The sequence below is a fragment of the Bos taurus genome, chromosome 20, assembly GCF_002263795.3.
Source record: "Bos taurus isolate L1 Dominette 01449 registration number 42190680 breed Hereford chromosome 20, ARS-UCD2.0, whole genome shotgun sequence".
Taxonomy (NCBI): domain Eukaryota; kingdom Metazoa; phylum Chordata; class Mammalia; order Artiodactyla; family Bovidae; genus Bos; species Bos taurus.
Genome location: NC_037347.1, coordinates 65,434,588 through 65,455,058, shown reverse-complemented (window position 1 = coordinate 65,455,058; position 20,471 = coordinate 65,434,588). Strand labels below are relative to the sequence as shown.

Here is a 20,471-nt window from a genome sequence, read left to right as displayed (position 1 = left end):
GATGTTGGAGTGTTCTTTTAGGGTAAAGGAAAAAATGCTTTCCTTTCTTCCCTTTCTCCCCCGTCTTTTTCTGTTTTCAGTGCTTGTTGTTTTTCCTTTGGGGAAACTATGTGTAACAGAGTTTATCATTTTAACCGTGGTTGAGTGTACATTCAGGGGCATTCAGTGTATCTGCAGTTTTGTGCTCCCCTCACCCTATCCATTTCCAGAACTTTGTCATCGTCTCACACAGAAGCTCTGTTCCCGCGAACAACGACTTCCCCTCACCCCCAGCCCCTGGTAACGTCTACTCTGCTTTCTGCCACGATGAACTTGCCCACCCTAGAAAACCTAATACACATGAGATACCTGCTGTTAGTCTCTTTGTGTCTGGCTCATCCCACTTCAGATAACATGTTTAAGGTTCTCATTTTCTCTTTGATGCCGAGTCCCTTCACAGCAGGGAAAAACTCCCGGTTTGCCCTGGATTTTTCCAGCCGGTGGTAAACAGCCCTTATTAAACTGCTTTTCTGTCACCCCTTGCCATCACCTTTCCCTTGGGAGAGAGAGAGAAGCCGCAGGGGTGATGTGAGGACTGAGACCCCCCGCCAGCTCTCTCTGCTCCTGACTGTGTGGACGGGCCCCTTCATGCTGAGCCTCCATGTGGATCTTCAGTCACTAATGTTTCTCCTGAGCTGAAGTCTCAGAGCCTTTGTAAGAGCCAGGGTCAATAGGGATGGTGTTCTTTTACCTCTCATTACACACTAACATCAGAGAAGGCGATGGCACCCCACTCCAGTACTCTTGCCTGGAAAATCCCACAGATAGAGGAGCCTGGTAGGCTGCAGTCCATGGGGTCGCAAAGAGTCGGACAGCACTGAGTGACTTCACTTTCACTTTTCACTTTCATGCATTGGAGAAGGAAATGGCAACCCACTCCAGTGTTCTTGCCTGGAGAATCCCAGGGACGGGGGAGCCTGGTGGGCTGCCGTCTGTGGGGTCGCACAGAGTCGGACACGGTTGAAGTGACTTAGCAGCAGCAGCAACAGGCTACCATGGGCTTCCCAGGTGCTGCTAGTGGCGAAGAACCCGCCTGCCGACGCAGGAGACAGAAGAGTCACAGGTTCAGTCCCTGGGTGGGGAAGATCCCCTGGGGGGGCACGCCTACCCACTCCAGTATGCTGGCCTGGAGAGTCCCATATAAAGAGGAGCCTGACACAGTCCAGAGGGTGACAAAGAGTTGGACACAACTGAAGTGACTTCACATACATGCACACACTAACATAAATGATAAAATGTCCAGGTCAGCTTCATTTAAAATGAATTGTGAGATATTACCAGGACATTTTAAATGCCATGCTCCAATAAAAAGTAGAGACAACCAACCAGTTATCCTGACTTTTTTTTTTCCCCACATATAGGGTTTGGGGTATCAAATAGCAAAAGACCTGTGTGTTTTGTTCCATTTTAGTTCCCAGCTGTCTATTCAGAGCCGTGTCTGAGAAGCTCAAATCCTCTTCCATTTTTTTTCTGACATTTTGACACTTTGATCACGTGATGCCTCCCAAAATTGTGCACCTTTTCCAAGAAACTGCAGAGAATAATTACAAATAGCCCAGATTTGTGAGCCACCTAGACACAGAGTTAGCCATGGTTAACTAGTGGTTAATTGATCATCTAATTCTAATTGGATAATTACTTCTAACTCCAACCAAATGATAAGCAATGATGTTATCGGGCACAAGCACAGTATTAAATTGCATGTTCACAATTTCATATTGTTTGACAAACATAATTCTGAGGTGCTTTACATTGTCTGGGAAATGTAACATTTGGAAGGAGGGCTAAAAAATATGCACTTAGTTGGGATATCTTGTCTGGTTTGAGAATACCATTTTCCCAACTAGGGCAAAGGTTGTAGAAATACTAAAATAGGTCCAGAGAGGAGTTCCCCTAAATAATTATGAAACTAGAAATGCATTCTGTGCAGAAAACTGTGGCACCTTAACCCAGGAGGGAGAAGGATGTGGGATTGATAACCCTCAAGCTTGGCCTGGCTGTAATTAGGAGTTTGTTATTTTTAAGTGGCTAAGGAGACAGAAGAGGAAAATTGGTTCCAAAATGCAGTGTGAAGCCACAGAGACAGAACGAAGAGGTCTTGATTTTAGGGGTAGTTAATTAAATACCAGAAAAAAGTAGCTGAAGGGGGTTAATGAAGCATTCCTGAATGTGGTAATTAAAGTTCTCCACTGCTTTTCAAGTTCAACCATCCTACTATTTCAGAGCCTTCTTGCAAGACAAAGCTTTCACAGGATATATTATTACTCATTTATTTTCTTCTTTTTATGCTGATATAATTAAGAAGGTTTTTTCCTTAATTATTTTAAGATCTCAGATTCCTGAGACTAGTAACCTGTCAATCTAAATGGTCTCCTTCTATTTGTTGTTTCCATTAGTATTTAAATCAAATGTATGTTGGGTCTGTCAAATCTAAATTTTTACATTTTGGAGTCTTGTATTTGGCCACCAATTACTCCATTTTTTTCCTGTTATATTTTTTCCAAGTTATCATCACATTTATATTTCATCCAGGGTTTGTGACATTTTTGATAAATTATTTAGTATTAATAGTAAATAATAATATCTCCTGGCATACTGCAGTCCATGGGGTCGCAAAGAGTCAAACACAACTTAGTGACCAAACAACAACAATTCATAAATAAAGAAATCTACATTTATTTGACTTTTAAATTAGTATTTTGCAGCATTTTATCAAAATATATAATGTGCAGAAACATTGTATCTAGAACCATTCTTGGAATCTGAGAGGAAATGTTCTTAAGAGTATATTAAACAAAAGCCTTCTTATTTACCTAAGTAAATTGCTGGAGGTCTTTGACAAGAAGCCCGCCATCAAACAAGGACAAACAAAACAGCAGAAACTGCAGGGAAGTTTTCCTCTCTAGACCTTGAGCATAGATGGCGAGCCCTGGCAGAAAGCCTAGCCTACTTTCATGGAGGAGAGGGATATCTTTCATAAGGGAACCTGGCCCACGATTCTCTGCTTCATCTTCACTGAACAGCTGTCTGACCCACAGTCACAGGATAGAAAGTGACTGATCCTAAGCAATCTGTATGGTAGCTTCTCCAGGAAAGAGAGAGACAGAGAGAGAAACAGAGGAGAGCGGGTGAGTGAAGGAGAGAGAAACAGAAAGAAAGAGATTGAATTTTTCCTCCCTTGCTAACTGACTGGCCGTTTCCTTCTGGGTGCTGCTGTTGGTACCCACTATTGTTGTTTAGTCGTTAAGTCGTGTCCAACTCTTTGTGACCCCATGGACTGTGTCCTTCCAGGCTCCTCTGTCCATGGGATTTCCCAGGCAAGAATGCTGGAGTAGGTTGTCATTTCCTTCTCCTGGTGATCTCCCTGACCCTGGGATCAAACCTGCATCTCTGGCTTTGTAGGCAGATTCTTTACTGCTGAGCCAGTGGGAAAGCCCCTATAAGAGTTAATCATATTTATTTTCTCAGGATTGCTTCCTTTTTAAATTAGGACCCCCTTTCCAATAGTCCTGAGAGCATCCTTTCTCTCCCATTTTACCCCTGGTGATCCTGAGCTGCCAAGCACTCATAAATAGTAGAAGCAAATGTTGGCATCAGCTATTGCATGTTTCCCATAAAATTAATTAATTTTCTTAAGATACAAAATTCAGGAGACTCCACTGATGCGTTTGGTGAAGATGAAGATACTGCAAAAACACAGAGTGAAGACTCCCATCTCATGATGGAGAGTTGACTGTGCGGATGGCAACGACAGCCTCCAACGTCATTCTAACAAAGCTGTCTTCCCTGTGCTTGGTTCATTTTAAATTCCTGTTTAAGAGAGGTGCTTCTGTTTTCCTTAACATCAGTCTGGGAGTTCTGGAATTCACTGTGCATTGTGGAGCACAGCAAGAGTTCCTTACTTATTCGATAGAAATTTCCAGAGCCTCAAAGAGAAGATGAAGGGATTAGCAGTGAAGTAAAGAGGCTGAACAGTCCCCACAACGCTGCTCAATGAGCCGAAGAAACATGTCCTTAGTAAGCTGAGCCCCCACCTGCTAACCCTTTACTCTCCTTTGCACTGATTCATTGCAGCAACATTTTCTTTGCAGTTTTTCCTGAGTGACTCAGAGGAAACAATTCTTCCGACTGCCAACGCGTCCAACACAAGTCTTTCTGGCGCAAGTAACCAGGCAGCAATTCTGCGTGCGCAAAATTTGTTTTTCCTGCCGGTAAGCGCATCCCCCGGGTTCTTATTGTTTTCCTGTGTGCTGTTACCGATTCAGTGCCTGTGCCTTCCACTTCCTCTTCCACCGTAGACTTTATTCTCCTTGTTTAGACTCTACACCTGAGTCTCTCCTGATGGGGTAAAAATTGGCAGCCTTTGATGGAAAACTCCCAGCCAGTAGAAACTGATTAGACCACATGGACAAACTTTCCATGGCATTTTGCGGCTCTCACGGATGACTTTGTGCCTTCTTCTCTTAACGCTACATGTTCATCTTTTTCCGGACTTACGTTTGATTTACAATGTTGTGTTGGTTTCTGGTGTTCAGCAAAGTGATTCAGTTTTACAGATATGTATTCTTTTCCATCATGGTTTATTACATATATATTCTTTTCCATTATGGCTTATTACAGGATGTGGAATATAATCCCCCAAGCTATACAATAGGACCTTGTTGTTTATCCATTCTGTGCATACTAGTTTCTATCTGCTGACCCCAAACTCCCAGGGTAACCCTCTCCCACCTTGGCACCATAAGTCTGTGTTCTGTGTCTGTGAGTGTGTTTCTGTTTTGTAGATAAGTTCATTTGTGTTGTATTTTCGGAGAAGGCAATGGCACCCCACTCCAGTACTCTTGCCTGGAAAATCCCCAGAGGAGCCTGGTGGGCTGCAGTCCACGGGGTTGCTAGGAGTCAGACACGACTGAGCGACTTCACTTTCACTTTTCACTTGCATGCATGGGAGAAGGAAATGGCAACCCACTCCAGTGTTCTTGCCTGGGACAGGGGAGCCTCGTGGGCTGCCATCTATGGGGTTGCACAGAGTCAGACACGACTGAAGCGACTTAGCAGCAGCAGCAGCAGTGTCGTATTTTATATTCCGCACATAAGTGATAGCATATGGTATTTGTTTCTCTCTGTCTGACTTACTTCAGAATGATCATCTTAGTGATGATCTGACTTGGAATGATCTGACTGACTTAGTGTAATCATCCCTAGGTCCATCCACGTAGCTGCAAATGGCATTGTTTCATCCTTTTCATGCCTGAGTAGTATTCCATTGTGTATACATGCACCACGTCTTTATCCATTCACGTATGGACGGACATTTCAGTTGTTTCCATGTCTTGGCTACTATAAATAGTGCATGTGTCCTTTTGAATTATGGTTTTGTCTGGATATATGCCCAGGAGTGGGATTGCTGGACCAGTTAAAATTGCTGGTATTTTTAGTTTTCTGAGGAGCCTCCATACTGTTCTGCGTAGTGACAGCACCATTTTATCTTGACACAACATTTTATAGTGTGCACCCCAGCATGTTGCTTTCAGTTGTATGTCACTGAATTTCTGGGTGTGTTGCTTACAGATTTCACTAATTGCTCCATGAATTAGCTTCCTGACTCTGTGATAACTGGGTCCTGCTCCATGAATTAGCTTCCTGACTCTGTGATGACTGGGTCCAAAGCTCATGTTTCTTCTTCTTCAACTGCAAATGCCATCCAGTGATTATATCTCAAATAATCCTTACTAACAACCCATTTTAACCAAGGTCCAGAAGGGCCTACATTGAAATTTCAAAACTTACTAACACATCAGTCTTTTTAAGTGCAAAGAACTAAATTAGTTATTTACTGCTTAACGACTTCTTTCTTCTATGAATTTTGTGTGTAAAAAAAAAAGTGATTTTGATACTCTTCTTTTGATTTTCTGAATAATCGTCTAAAAGTAACATACATTTAGTTTGTCTCCCGTAGCTTCTAGAGTGCTAGATGAACTAGTCCAGACTCATGGAAATTGGTCATTTAAGATGTATATTTTTAAATTTTTCTACCAGTTTCTTAAACTCCATCAACTATAACAGTGAAGTCTCCTTTCTTCACTTTGCTTTTGTTGATTGATCCCCTTGACATTAGGCATTCATCCTTTTCCCCATCTCATCATTTCAGTTTTCTGGGGTGCTCAAAGGTCTGTGTACAGATAGTAGGGGCATCTGGTGCTCTTTAAGCCGTGACTGTTTCAGTGGCCAGCTGTCCAAAGTCCACAACAGGGTCCCCGCAGGCTCAGGAAGAGAGGACAATATAAGCTTCATCCCTTTTCCCTGGGGTCCTGGCCTTCATTTTCAGCAGTGTTGTGAACCCACTGAGGATGAGGCAGCATCTTTTCTATTTTTCGTTATGTGAGGGACGAGATTCATGACGAGGGTTTACTAGCTGTGACCTCACCATGGGCAGTTCGGAGCCCCCTTCTTTAGAGAAAAATTTAAAACCCCTGTGCGGTCTGGCTCCCTCTACTTGATGGATGTCGTTAGCACACCCGGTCCATCAACCCCAGGAAGGAGGGTGTGCCTCGGAGCCATCCCCATGCCTTGTTCATAAGACCCTTGCTCCTCGGAAGAAAAGCTATGACTACACTAGACAGTGTGTTAAAAAGTAGAGACATCACTAGGCTGACAAAGGACAGTATAGTCAAAGCTATGGTTTTTCCAGTAGTCATGTGTGGATATAAGAGTTGAACCATAAAGAAGACTGAGTACCAAAGAATCAGTGCTTTTGAACTGTGGTGCTGGAGAATACTCTTGAGTCCCTTGGACTGCAAGGAGATCCAACCAGTCAGTCCAAAAGGAAATCAACTCTGAATATTCACTGGAAGGACTAATGTCGAAGCTGCAAGTCCAATACTTTGGCCACCTGATACAAGGAGCTGATTCATTGGAAAAGACCTTGATGCTGGGAAAGGTTGAAGGCGGGAGGAGAAGGGGGCCACACAGGATGAGATGGCTGGACAGCATCATCGACTCAATGGACATGTGTTTGAATGAAGTGCAGGAGATGGTGAAGGACAGGGGAGCCTGGTGTGCTGCAGTCCATGGGGTCACAGAGTCAGACTTGTCTGACTGCCTGAACAACAACAAATTCCGCTTCTCATTCACTTAGGCTGATCTATCAAAAACCTGAGTTCTAATAATTGTTTTCAGCATAGTTTTAGCAGCAAAATCCTTTTTAAAATCAAATCTTACACACAGCCCATTTTATAACAATAAAAGCACAATTTATCTGGCTTCATATGGACCAGGCACTGCTCTCTGCTGTTTACTTTCATTACATTCTTCAGTCTTCACAGGAATTATTAAAGTAGGCCTTGTCATCCTCCCTACCTTCAATCACCTATTCAGAGGACAGGCATGCCTTTAATGATTTGTACCAATGAGCTCCTTTGTGAGTGGAAGGGTGAGACCCTGAGTGGGAACCTTGCCAGGTGCCAGGTGATTTCATGGCTTTTTTTGGAGCATTTTTGTAAGACAACCGTGACTACTGACTAAAGAGTAAGGATTCTGTAGCTCTTGGTAAGGACAGATACTTTTGAAAAATCTAATAGTGGAGGGGCCCCAAAATGAACTAAAAAAAAAAAAAGAATGCATACAAAGGACAAGCCCATGTTTTATTTGATTCTCCAGAAAGACACCTGCCCGGTCAGGTTGCTGGGCACGTGCCCACAGGCAAGGAGGCCCCCTGAGGACCCTCAGACGGTTGGAGGGCTCCCTGAGCTGCTTTCAGAGGCGGCCCCAGTACTGATGCCCATGTGTCACTGAGCCTCACACCCCACCCGACCTCTAAGGACAATACTTACTCATTAAGTATGTACATAAGTGATTTCAGTCATTAAGGTAATAAAAGACCTTGGTGGAAAAGGGGAAAGACCATGACCCTGGGAAAGATTGAGGGCAGGAGGAGAAGGGGACGGCAGAGGATGAGATGGTTGGATGGCATCACTGACTCAATGGACCTGAGTTTGAGCAAGCTATAGGAGATCGTGACAGACAGGGAAGCCTGGTGTGCTGCAGTCCAAGGGGTTGTAAAGAGTCGGACTTGACTTAGCGACTGAACAACAAGGTAATAATGGCAAAGTGCGCTATGAATGAGGCTGGTTTCAAAGCCCAGGCCACCTCACCCTTTGCTTTAGGGAGACTGAGTCGGTGGTGCCCGTCCTCTCTGTCCCAAAAGTGAAAAGTACCCAAAGTGAAAGTCGCTCAGTCATGTCTGACTCTTTGCAAACCTTTGGAGTATATAGTCCATGGAGTTCTCTAGGCCAGATTACTGGGGTGGGTAGCCTTTCCCTTCTCCAGGGGATCTTCCCAACCCAGGGACTGAACCCAGGTCTCCCACATTGCAGGCGGATTCTTTACCAGCTGAGCCACCAGGGAAGCCCAAGAATACTGGAGTGGGTAGCCTATCCCTTCCCCAGCAGATCATCCCGACCCAGGATTCAAACAGGGGTCTCCTGCATCGCAGGCGGATTCTCTACCAGCTGAGCTACCAGGGAAGCCCTTCTCTCTCCCAGACTCTGGGTTCCACAATTCCTCTCCACCAGCTCAACTGGCCCATCAGGATGTGTTTCCGAGACTCCTTTCCTCTTCCTGTTCTCTGTCGTTCAGAGGGTCAGTGGTCAGAACAGTGGAGAACTGACATGAGGTCATTGTTGCCTCCTCTTCCTGTCCTCTGTCGTTCAGAGGGTCAGTGGTCAGAACAGTGGAGAGCTGACATGAGGTCATTGTTGCCTCCTCTTCCTGTCCTCTGTCGTTCAGAGGGTCAGTGGTCAGAACAGTGGAGAACTGACATGAGGTCATTGTTGCCTCCTCTTCCTGTCCTCTGTCGTTCAGAGGGTCAGTGGTCAGAACAGTGGAGAGCTGACATGAGGTCATTGTTGCCTCCTCTTCCTGTCCTCTGTCGTTCAGAGGGTCAGTGGTCAGAACAGTGGAGAACTGACATGAGGTCATTGTTGCCTCCTCTTCCTGTCCTCTGTCGTTCAGAGGGTCAGTGGTCAGAACAGTGGAGAGCTGACATGAGGTCATTGTTGCCAAAGAAACTGAGCTCATAGACCCTCAGCATCCCCAAGCCTGCTGCCGCCCATCATGGCTCCCGGCCGAGGGGTGCTTTCCTTGCCAAGGACTGACCTGATTGTTGTGGGTCCCTGGGGAATTAATTGCTGGTCTTCCTTCTGAAGCTGAGATGCCAGGCCTCAGTCCTCACGGGTAGGGATCTGCATCGATGCTGCGTGGGTGCCTTTCACAGGGAAGGGAGAACACTGGTGGGAACGCTGCAGCCTGTTTTTTCTGCTTTCCTTTCTTCCCCAAGAACAGGGCTGAGGCACTAGTATCAGGAGCTTTTCCCCATTGTTGTGTCCAACTCCTTGCAACCCCATGGACTGCAACATGCCAGGCTTCTCTGTCCTTCACTATCTCCTCAAGTTTGCTCAAGCTCATGTCCATTGAGTTAGTGATGCTATCTAACTGTCTCATCCTCTGCTGCCCCCTTCTCCTTTTGCCCTGTCTTTCCCAGCACCAGGGTGTTTTCCAGTAAGTCACCTCCTTGCATCAGGTGGCCAAAGCATTGGAGCTTCAGCTTCAGCATCAGTCCTTCCAATGAATATCAGGACTGATTTCCTTTAGGATTGACTGGTTTGATCTCCCTGCTGTCCAAGGGACTCTCAAGAATCTTATCCAGCACCGCAGTTCAAAAGCATCAATTCTTTGGTGCTCAGCCTTCTTTATAGACCAACTCTCAGCCAGGGCTGACTGTAAATGACCTTGGCTGGGGAAATAAAAGAGCTAGAATGACAAAAATAAGCAGTTTGTACATGGTGTATCCCTTATAATGAAACTAAAATGGAGCAGCTTACACCCTGGGCTGTTTCTTAAAGGCAGGATTTATCAAACATCAGTCGGATGTGTTTTATTGAAATGATTAGACTTTACTGAGAGCTGCTTCTGCTGCAGTAACACGGAGATGGTAGCTCACCCTTCTTAAAGCCCCTTGATCCAGCAGACAAAGGCTTTGTGAGAATGGAAACTGTTTCCACTTGGCGGGCACCCCCTGGCCTGCAGGGCAGTGAGCTCCAAGCTTTGTGTGCTCTTCTCAGTGATCTAGAAGAAGGACATTATTACGCTCATTTTTCAGATGAGGACACTGACACAGGCAGGTCAGGTGACTGGCCTGAAGTGACTCAGCCAATGACTGGTTGGAGCACGATTGAGTCCAGGGCTGTGCTGTTTTAATGATGTGCATTGTGGTTAACAGAAGAGTGCTCACACGGGGGGGCCTGCCGCTTACCGCCCGTGGACCACAGAAGATGGGCCGTGCCCAGCCTCTTCCTTACACCGGGGTCTTCAATTTCTTCGGGTGCCTGTCCACTTCCAGGGTACTCACGACTCACTGGGATCAAAGATTTTTGTGTGTGCTTACTTGCTCTGTTGTGTCCGACTCTCGGTGACCCCCATGGACGGTAGCCCGCTCCTCTGTCCGGGGGATTCTGCAGGCAAGAATACTGGAGTGGGTTACCATGCCCTCCTCCAGGGAATCTTCCAACCCAGGGATTGAACACATTACAGGTGGATTCTTTACCATCTGAGCCACCAGAGAAGATCCCCTGGACAAGGCTCAAAGCTTTTAGTTTTTTGTTTTTCAATTTCAAATTTTACTATCAAACTACAGTATTCAAGGCAGTGTGAAACTGGAGTAAGGAAAACACAGACCAGTGGGGTGGGAGCGAGAGCTGGAGTGAACCCTCACGTCTACGGCCAGTGACTTTCAACATATGTTAATCTTGTTTGTTTCACTCTGTGTGTGTGCTCAGTTGCTTCAGTCATGTCAGACTCTTTGCGACCCCCATGGACTGTAGCCACCAGGCTCCTCTGTCCATGAAATTCTCCAGGCAAGAATACTGGAGTAGGTTGCCATCCCCTTCTCCAGGAAATCTTCCCAACTTGAGGATCAAACCCGTTTCCTGAATTGCAAGCAGATTCTTAACCCACTGAGCCACCTGGGAAGCTTTGTTTTACTTTATATGGTGCTTTAATTTATTCTCAATCATCTTTGCTGTAATTCTTCATCTCGAATAAAGATTCCTGAGCAGTCCGGTGAAGCCTATGAATGCCTTAGAATGGTTAACATTTTAATTTTGGGGGTGTAGTTGATTTGCTGTGTGGTGTTAGCTTCAGGTATGCTGCACAGTGATTCAGTTGTGTATAAACATATGCTCATTCTTTTTAGGTTGTTTTCTCATACAGGTTATCACAGAATACTGTGTAGAGTACCCTGTGCTATACGTAGGTACTTGTTGCTTATCATATACATAGTTCAAAACTTTTAGTTTCTTAAGTCCTTTTTATTCTAGATAATCCCTCTGACACACAACTGCCCTTTTAATAAAACCCCTGGGCTTTGTTACACCTTTAACAGAATTACCTGTAATGATTTGTATCCCCTTAATGAATTAAATCATTGAAAGCCCACAAAAGATCCTGTGGACGGTCACTGTGTTGTAATCTATAAATGTGTGGGGAGTCATATTGTTTCATTTTCAAGAAGCAAATGACATCTGCTTATAATGACATGGCTTCAGCATAGATTTCTAAAACTTCTTTGTGAAAAGTATTTGGCCATATGCCCGATTATTTTGATTAAACACGCTACACTGGGTGAGCAAGCCGTGCTGTGAGGAATTCTTTTCTAAATCCAGTGTGTTTAGTCATTTACCACTGGATCAAAGAGCACAGAAGGCATCTGCTTTCACGATCAGTTTGGGAGTTGACCCAGGGAGCTTGGTGGTGGTCCCCAGTTTTAATTCTCACTCCGGCATTCCTCAGAACAGATCCTCAGTATTCACCCGATGTATTTCCCGGTTCCAGTACTTTATATACAGCTGCATCCTTGGGCTGATCTCCTGTTCCGTCTTCCTGCGTGTGAATTACGAGCTGAAGATGCTGATCATGATGGCAGCCTTGGTGGGCTACAACACCATCTTCCTCCACACTCACGCTCCCCTCCTGGACGACTACAGCCAGGTCCTGTTCGAGAGGTAACCCTCTTCCTCTCCCTTCTCTTTACTTTAGTCCTTTCATGGGATGTTGGTAACAGAAGAGTGTGTGGAGTAGATGAATGGCATTGCTGTTGGGAATCTGTGTGAGAGTTTCTTTGAAGTGGTGATTCTGGAGGATGCTCTGTGTTTGTATCATAGATTACATAGGTGTGATCTAGGCATGATTATAGATGATCAGTAGATGTGAAAGGGTTTAGAGAGACCATCTGTGTTATAATCTGTACTATATTAATAAGAATAATCTTTTTCCCCATCAGTATTATTGATATTTTGGACTGAAATAATTTTTGGAGGGAGAGTTTGGGAGGAGGGGTTGCCCTATGCATTGAAGGTTATTTTGCAGCACCCTTGGCTGGGTCGGGAAGATCCCCTGGAGAGGGAAATGGCAACCCATTCCAGGATTCCTGCCTAGGAAAGTCCATGGACAGAGGAACCTGGCGGGCCACAGTCCATGGGGTTGCAAGGACGACTTAGCAACTAAACAAGAACAACTGGCCTCTGCCCGCTAGATGCCAGACACAATCCTCCACCGCAAGTCACGAACACTGTAAAGGCCTCCAGACTTTGAAGAATGTGTCGTGCAAGAGAGTACAGCCCCCAGGTCAAAACAACTGAATCCATATACACAAAAGTACTGGGGAAAATAAATGATTCTATTCACAAGGTATAATGCAAAATTTCTAATTGAAGATTTCCTAAAACATCCTGGTGTAGAGGGAATACTATCAACTGTGGCAAGTTCCAAGAAAGGATTGTTGTTATGGCTGTTTAGTTGCCAAGTCGTTGTCTGACTCTTTGTGACCCCATGGAATGTAGCCCACTGGGCTCTTTTGTCCATGAGATTTCCCAGGCAAGAATACTGGGTGGGTTGCCATTTCCTTCTCCAGGGGATCTTCCGACCCAGGGATCGAACCCACATTTCCTGCATTGGCAGGAGAATTCTTTACCATTGAGACAGCAGGGAAGGCCCCCAAGGATGTGGTTGTGTTTACTCTGCCAACATTAGGACTGGATGCTTCAAGAAGGATCTTCCCAAGTCCACTCCTTTGGATTTATAAAATGTCTCCTGTTATCAAATTGCTTCTGCAAACCTATCATAAATATTTATTCATTGCTTGAAAAAAAAAAAGAGTTTTAATCATGATATTCTCCAACTCACATCTTGACAGCAAAAACACATTTTGTATCAACTGTTAAGTTTATTTCAGACTTCAGGTTTTTCCTGTGAGCACTTTGCATAATCTCTCATAATATTTCTGTATTTCTTGTAACATAAAATAAATGCCTTAAATATTTGCATAGATTTTTTTGCTGCCGAAAGATGTTTTGTGTTGACAGAGCATGGCTACTTTGCCAAGGGAGGCCTGATGTCAACAACACAGGAACCTCACTGTGTAAAGTTTTCCTCTCAAAACGATTGCTTTTAGAAACACAACTACACCACACTCTCTTCACCTAACTTAATTTTTGTCATCCTGCATGCCATGAAACCCTAATAATCTGTAGTCAAGTGGTGAGTGGTGGAGTTATAAAAGTACATAATTGCATTAAGGTAATTTTGTGATTCCTTAGCCAAGATGAGAATGAAATCAGAAATTGATTTTCCGATACATTCTCAAAATTACCAACCATACATGCTTTACTATTTCTCTACTGCATGGAGAGCCTGTATCGAATCCCTAAATAAATGTAGCATCACTGATTCTGACGCATGGCTGAGGACACAACTGAATTGCACTTTATTAAATTTAAAGTCAAAGCAAAAGAAGAAATTAGATTAGCAAGTTTCTGATGGGGGTGGGGATTGCTTTGGAGACCTGAGGGAGACACACCACCTCTGATGAGAACCCCAGCAGCAGGAAAGTAGTTATTTGGTTGAAGAAAAGGTTTACTTTCAGAGCCCTTTGTTTTGTTCAAGGTCTGTAGTGTGTGCTTCTTGGTTCTGTCTTTATAATCACCTTCTAGCTGGGAGGGCTGACCTCACAAGCTTCAGGCACCTGCCTTTCCTTCCGACCTCAAGTCTCCTACATTTCAGGCAGATTCTTTACCATCTGAGCCACCAGGGAAGCCCCTAGGAGGGTGCACCTGCCTCCCTGATCTTTTTTTTTAATTGTATTCATTTATCAGACTGTGCTGGGTCTTCGTGCTGCATGGGCTTTTCTCTGGGTGCAGCGAGGGGGTCTGGTCTCCACTCGTGGTGCACAGTCTCCTCATTGCGGGGCTTCTCCGGTTGCAGAGTACTGGCTTCAGGGTGTGTGGCTCAGTAGTTGTGACTCAGGAGCTCTGTTGCTCCAAGCCTGTGGATATTCCCAGGTCAGGGATCAAACTCATGACTCCTGTACTGGCAGCTGGATTCTTTACCACTGAGCCACAAGGGAAGCCCACCTCCCTCATCTTGACTTCTTGTAGAATCCAGAGTCACAAAACAGTCCTCAGAAGACATTCAAGACAGTGGAGTACAGTTTATTATGCTAGCAGGTCCAAGGGGAATCGGTTCTCAACAAGGACCCTGATGATTTCGGAGGACTTGTTTTTAACCCTCCACTACATGACTAGTTGAAAGTTAAAGTCGCTCAGTCATGTCTGACTCTTTGCAACCATGTCAACTATACAGTCCATGGAATTCTCCAGGCCAGAATACTGGAGTGGGTAGCCTTTCCCTTCTCCAGGGGATCTTCCCAACCCAGGGATCGAGCCCAGATCTGCCACATTGCAGGCAGATTCTTTACCAACCGAGCCACCAGGGGACCCCAAGAATACTGGAGTCAGTAGGGTTAGTTAGTAATTAGCTTTACAACACGCAGGTGCAGAAGTATTAGGAATTGCAACATGCAGGTACAGGCATTATTGTTAATCCAACTGAGATAACCTGACCTTTACTTCCAGTCTTTGTTTGCCATCTGTGAGGAGGGGGTTTCCTGGTTTTTATTTAATGGTTAACAGGGTTCAGACTCAGTTCACATCCTGCCTTAAGATGGCTGACAGTCTTCATGATGGAGTCCTTCTTCTCCTTCCAGTGGCCACAGCAGGCTAAGTTTTGGGCATCTCCAGGTTCCTGCTTGAGCTGCCACGGGACTCCCGGAAGCATCCCTTGGCCAAAAGATGAGTCCTTGTTGCTGTTTAGTCCCTCAGTCGTGTCTGACTCTTTGTGACCCCATGGACTGTAGCCTGCCAGCCTCCTCTGTTCACGGGATCCTCCAGGCAAGAATACTGGAGTGGGTTGCCATTTCTTTTTCCAGGGGATCCTGGACCCAGGGATCGAACTCCTATCTCCTGCATTGGCAGGAAAATTCTTCACCACTGAGCCACCAGGGAAGCCCCAGAAGATAAATATTACTGACATAATAACATCATACCTCAAAATTAACAAATGTTCTCTAATAGCAGTTTAAAACGAACCCCACGTGAGAAACCAGACTCAGATGGTAAAGAATCCACCTGCAATACGAGAGACCTGGGTTCAGTCCCTGGGTTGGGGAGATCCCCTGGAGAACGGAATGGCTACCCACTCCAGTATTCTTGCCTGGAGAATCCCATGGACAGAGAAGCCTGGCAAGCTATAGTCTATGGGGCCACAGAGAGTCGAACACAACTGAGCGACTTGTAGGTTTGGGAGCGACAGCTTGGAATCCCCTGATCTCTCCATCTGCACTGTGTGTTTGATTTAACCACGTGTCTCATGCCAGAGCCAAAACCCATCAAGGCCAATGTTTTCTTTCCCTTTTCTGAGATTCAAGACCTTCCCCCATCAAAAAACTGATGAAGGTCTCCTCATCCTTTATCTGGTTTGTTAATGGTGAAACACCTCTATCAAATATGAAATTAAGAACTTAAAAAAAGCTGGTCTGATATAGTTCTTCTAGAATGAGTGTCATTTCATCCCACGCCCTTCAAGGAGGGAGCTGGCTTAAACCAGGGCCCAACAGCCCCTCCTTTCCTGATCCAGCTGGCCTGGGCCATTGAAGTTACTTGCTTGGTCCCATCCCTTCACTGGCCTGATTCTGGTCACTATGGATGCTGAAAACTCAGACTCTGTGCACCATTGCTGAATCGAATCTCAGAGTTTTGGGTGAAGTAGAAAATGGCTTTATTGCTTTGCCAGGCAGAGGGGGACACAGTGGGCTTATGCTTCAAAACTGCGCATCCCAACCCAGTAGGAATGATGAGGAGTTTTGTAGCAGTGGCTCGGGACAGGGTTGCTAATAAGCGTCAAGGTGCAGGCGGGACCTGCACTCCTTTAATCTGGACTCAGGTGGTCTCCTCCCTTGTCTCCACATCCCCTCCCTTCCCTGATTAACAACTGTTCGAATCTGCCCTTTGGAACTCAGGAAAGGTCATGGAGGCTGGAGTCTGTTCCCTACAAACAAGAAACGGGGAACCACAGTCCTGCTCGGCTTTAGCATCTCTGGTGATAGGGGAATACTGGGCCATCTTCTGAATACGCAGTTCGGACTGGGCTGTTGTCCTTTATGCGAGTTTGCCATGATTCAGGGGTCTTTTTTGAGCCAAATTTAACATTGACCATGGACAAGCCAATAGGGATATTTTTGCCAGAAGGGTCAGCCAAGAAAACAGAAGTGTGCACTAGAAAGCCACCAGACCCATGAAAATTCAGAAAATGATATCAAAGATATTCATACAGATTCACGAGCGCAGAAAACCAACTTTACAGAACAAAAAAAGAGTCAACTTGAGAGAGTGTGCCATTAAAACTCCGTGCGATTGGAGGCCTGCAGAGTCCCAGTACCTCACTTGCCATCACATGACTATGATCAGTGATCTCGTGGTGAAAGAAGCTCAGAAGTGTCCGATCTTTAGGAGGTCTGGAAAAATCCATATCCGGATACTTTGGCATTTACAACAGTCCTCTGTGTCATCTGGGGTACAAGATGCATTGCTAAATCAATCAATCAATGATTCGGATTCCAGTCCATGACACCGTCTTCCGGACCCCTCAGCCAGCACCATTACAGAGGCTCTACTTGGTGATGGTGATGGTAATAATCACTGATATTGCCAGAAGCTGTTTTTTTCTGAAGACACTTTTCCTTCTGCTGACAAAGGCTTGTTACAGGCTCTGCAAGACATTGTCAGATTTTTCCCATGTGTTTTTATTCTTACAGAGCTGAAAAATATCAGGGGATGAATGTTAATATTTCATGTGGACCCAGTCATTATGTTAACTCACCTGAATACTAGAAATATGCCTTCTCTTCTAAAGGTGGGGAATCGAGAGTCTGAACAGAGGATTAACCTGGAGTCCAGCCCGTTTAACCAGCTCTATGTGGACCCTGAGCCTAATAAAATAAATACTTTGGGGCAGCATATAAATAATGTGTATAACTAAGCACTGTTATATTTAGTACCCAGCATCATTCAGAAGTTCTGATGCATGCTTAGTCACTCAGTCGTGTCCAGCTTTCTGCAGCTTCATAGACTGTAGCCCACCAGGCTCCTCTGTCCATGGGATTCTCCAGGTAAGAATACTGGAGTGGGTTGCCATTTCTTCTTCCAAGGAGAAGCTCTGGATTGTCATGTCATTTAACTTGGTGACCTTAGCAACAGCTCCATACCAAAGAGGACGATGGAAATGCTCCATAGAGTGGAGCCAAGTCAAGCACCTTCAGTATGGTTCTGCATTCTGTTTTTTCTGTGTCTCATGGAAAATCCAGTGGCTAGAATTTGGCATATTATAATGTTTTGACAGTATCCCAACTGTGTATCAACTGATGAGGAGCCCAATGCAAAGGGGCTCCTAGAGGAAGGACCGCAGCATTCTTTGTGCTCAGGAGAAAGAATGGTGCACGCCCAGCCCTGAGGGAGGTGGCCCGGAGGTATTCCAAACATCTGTCTCTCTTGGAGGCCTCCTCTTTTAAATAAAAACAGTATGCCACCTTTGTATTCAAGCCCAAAATATATCCAAGTTAATATTGAAAAGATTTAAATTACTTTCAAATTTAATATCTCAGAGTCCCTCCCCCTTCCCAATTCCCCCTCCCCCCACCCAGTGCCATCTCTAGAAACTACAGAACACGTTTGTTTCTCTGTGGCCGACGCCACTGGTAGCAGAGCCGAGACGTAAAAGGAGGTCAGTGATCTGAGTTGCCTAATTTAACAACAGCAACAACCAAAGAAAGTTGTCCTAGGGCTACAAAAATTCTACCAGGCTTTCTTTTATCCTATAAAAAGCAACCATTAATGAGCTCCTTTGCTATCTAACCTAAAAAAGAAAATGCTCTGTGATTTGGACCCATTTGCAGGAAGATACTCAATTTGTAGGCTGTTTTTTTGGTTTGTTTTGTTTGATTTTAGAATGAGAGGAGGAAGGAGGTTGCAGAGAGCCTGAACTCCCAGACTAGGCAGGATACAGCCTTCTTGTCATCAGCCCTCCAGTGGAGGAGACTAAAGCCCGGCGCACAGCCCCGTGGTATCTGATGCGCCAGCCCCATGGTGTCACACTGACGTATCCGTCGTGTCCCACTTCAAACCACTCTTCTCCGCAGGATGAAACAATGACCGCGTTAATCAGACTGCATCTTATCTCCATAGCAAAAGGCCAGCACTGCCTCTGCAGCCCCACTTTCATCATCTCTCTCGACCTGCAGCTGCTTCCAGGGCTTTTTCTAAGCATGAGCCTAACCCCCATTATGTTCGTGCTTTGCAATCCCAGGATGTTTTGCTTGGCATTTGTGCATAACACTCAGAAAAAGCATGAGGCTTTGAGCCCTTTGTCCCTGGATGACACCAGGCGGCCTCCAGAAGACTGTGTAGGTTTCCAGTGCATCTGTGTCCAGCCAGGGGAAGGAATAGTGTCTAGAAATGAAACCCCTTAAGTTTCAAATTGACACAACCATTTGTCCATTCATTCCTTTTTTACAGCACAGTTTTATTGAACACGCTGTGTATTCCAGGCCTGATGCTGGAGCCCAGGCACATGGAGATGAGTAAAATGTACTCTCTGCTCTCAAGAACTTACAAAATCTCTCTGTTAGAAAAGTATGTCTCACCAGAAGACCAAAAGGCGACTTGTAGGTTGAGTTCCTACAACCTGCCTAGGAACTGAGTGAACCTGTTGACTGGGAGCTGGTTAAGTGGTCCAGAGTTTACTGTAATATTGGACAGACCTTGAAGAACTGTGGAGATCCAAAAAGATAGGGGAGGAGTGACATCAGCATCATGGTGGAATAAGACATCCCTCATGTTTGTCCCCAACAATAATTTGTTTGTAATCCCTGTGGACAGAAGTGCCTTGGTCGGAGCTGTGGGATCCAGTGCCAAACTGGATCCAGGAGGAATCTCACCCATCCACATGTCTGGCAGCAGGCATACAGACCTTTATCCTGGCTGCGGACACTGCAGTGACGAGTCATCCGGCTTCAGCCACTCTCAGACATGGAGCCCCTGGAAACACTCTTAGCCACTGACCCATGGATGAGAGAGCCTTTGTGGAAGGCCAGGTTTTCAGAGGAGAAGTTCTAGCACCACACTGGAGCAAAAAATGTGAATTTGGACATAAGAAGTGAATAAGAGAAACAGTCTGACTCTGTCCATACCACCCCACCTCCACCAAGATGGCACAGCTTCAGTCCAAGAGAGATCTTCTCAGCCTGTAACTTCTTCTGTGAGCACTCAGCTTCCCAGCTGTGTAGGGTGCTACCAAGCTGGGAGGGAGGCGGATAGGACTCTCAGAGGGCTTTAAAGGAATGCAGATCCTACTAACTGCATCACCGCCTTTGTCAAGAAGCCTACCCACAAGCCACTGGGAGCACCTCACTCACAGATTCCCCCCAGCTGGCCCATGGGGACCCCCATTGAGCCACATGCTTCAAACACACCCCCACCCTATGGCCAGGTCCCTGTGCATATTCCCTCCTAATGGCAGCATGGAGAGGGAGCTTGGACCAACAGCTCTTGGGCATGCACAGAAAGCTGGCCCAAGTCTGAGGGCCAGGGAGAGACCACCTTCTTCAATTTAAGTCTGAATTTTGCAATAAGGAGTTCATGATCTGAGCCACAGTCAGTGTGGTCTTGTTTTTGCTGACTGTATAGAACTTCTCCATCTTTGTCTGCAAAGAGTATAATCAATCTGATTTCGGTGTTGACCATCTGGTGAAGTCCATGTGTAGAGTTGCCTCTTGTGTTGTTGCAAGAGGATGTTTGCTATGACAGTGTGTTCTCTTGGCAAAACTCTGATAGACTTTGCCCTGCTTCATTTTATACTTCAAGGCCAAACTTGCCTGTTAACTCCACATTATCTCTTGATTTCCTACTTTTGCATTCCAGCCCCCTATGATGAAAAAGACATCTTTTTTGGGTGTTAGTTCTAGAAGGTCTTGTAGGTCTTCATAGAAC

The 20,471-nt window shown here is 45.4% G+C and overlaps 1 protein-coding gene across 1 annotated transcript in view; it reads left to right on the top strand.

Moving 5' to 3' along the window:
* Window positions 1-20,471, top strand: part of ADCY2 (adenylate cyclase 2) — a 454,379-nt gene that overhangs the window by 388,023 nt on the left and 45,885 nt on the right. The window contains exons 17-18 of the mRNA XM_024981538.2: window positions 4,131-4,250; window positions 11,929-12,098. Coding sequence (XP_024837306.1) covers window positions 4,131-4,250; window positions 11,929-12,098 — 290 coding nt within the window. The remainder of the gene's footprint in view (window positions 1-4,130; window positions 4,251-11,928; window positions 12,099-20,471) is intronic.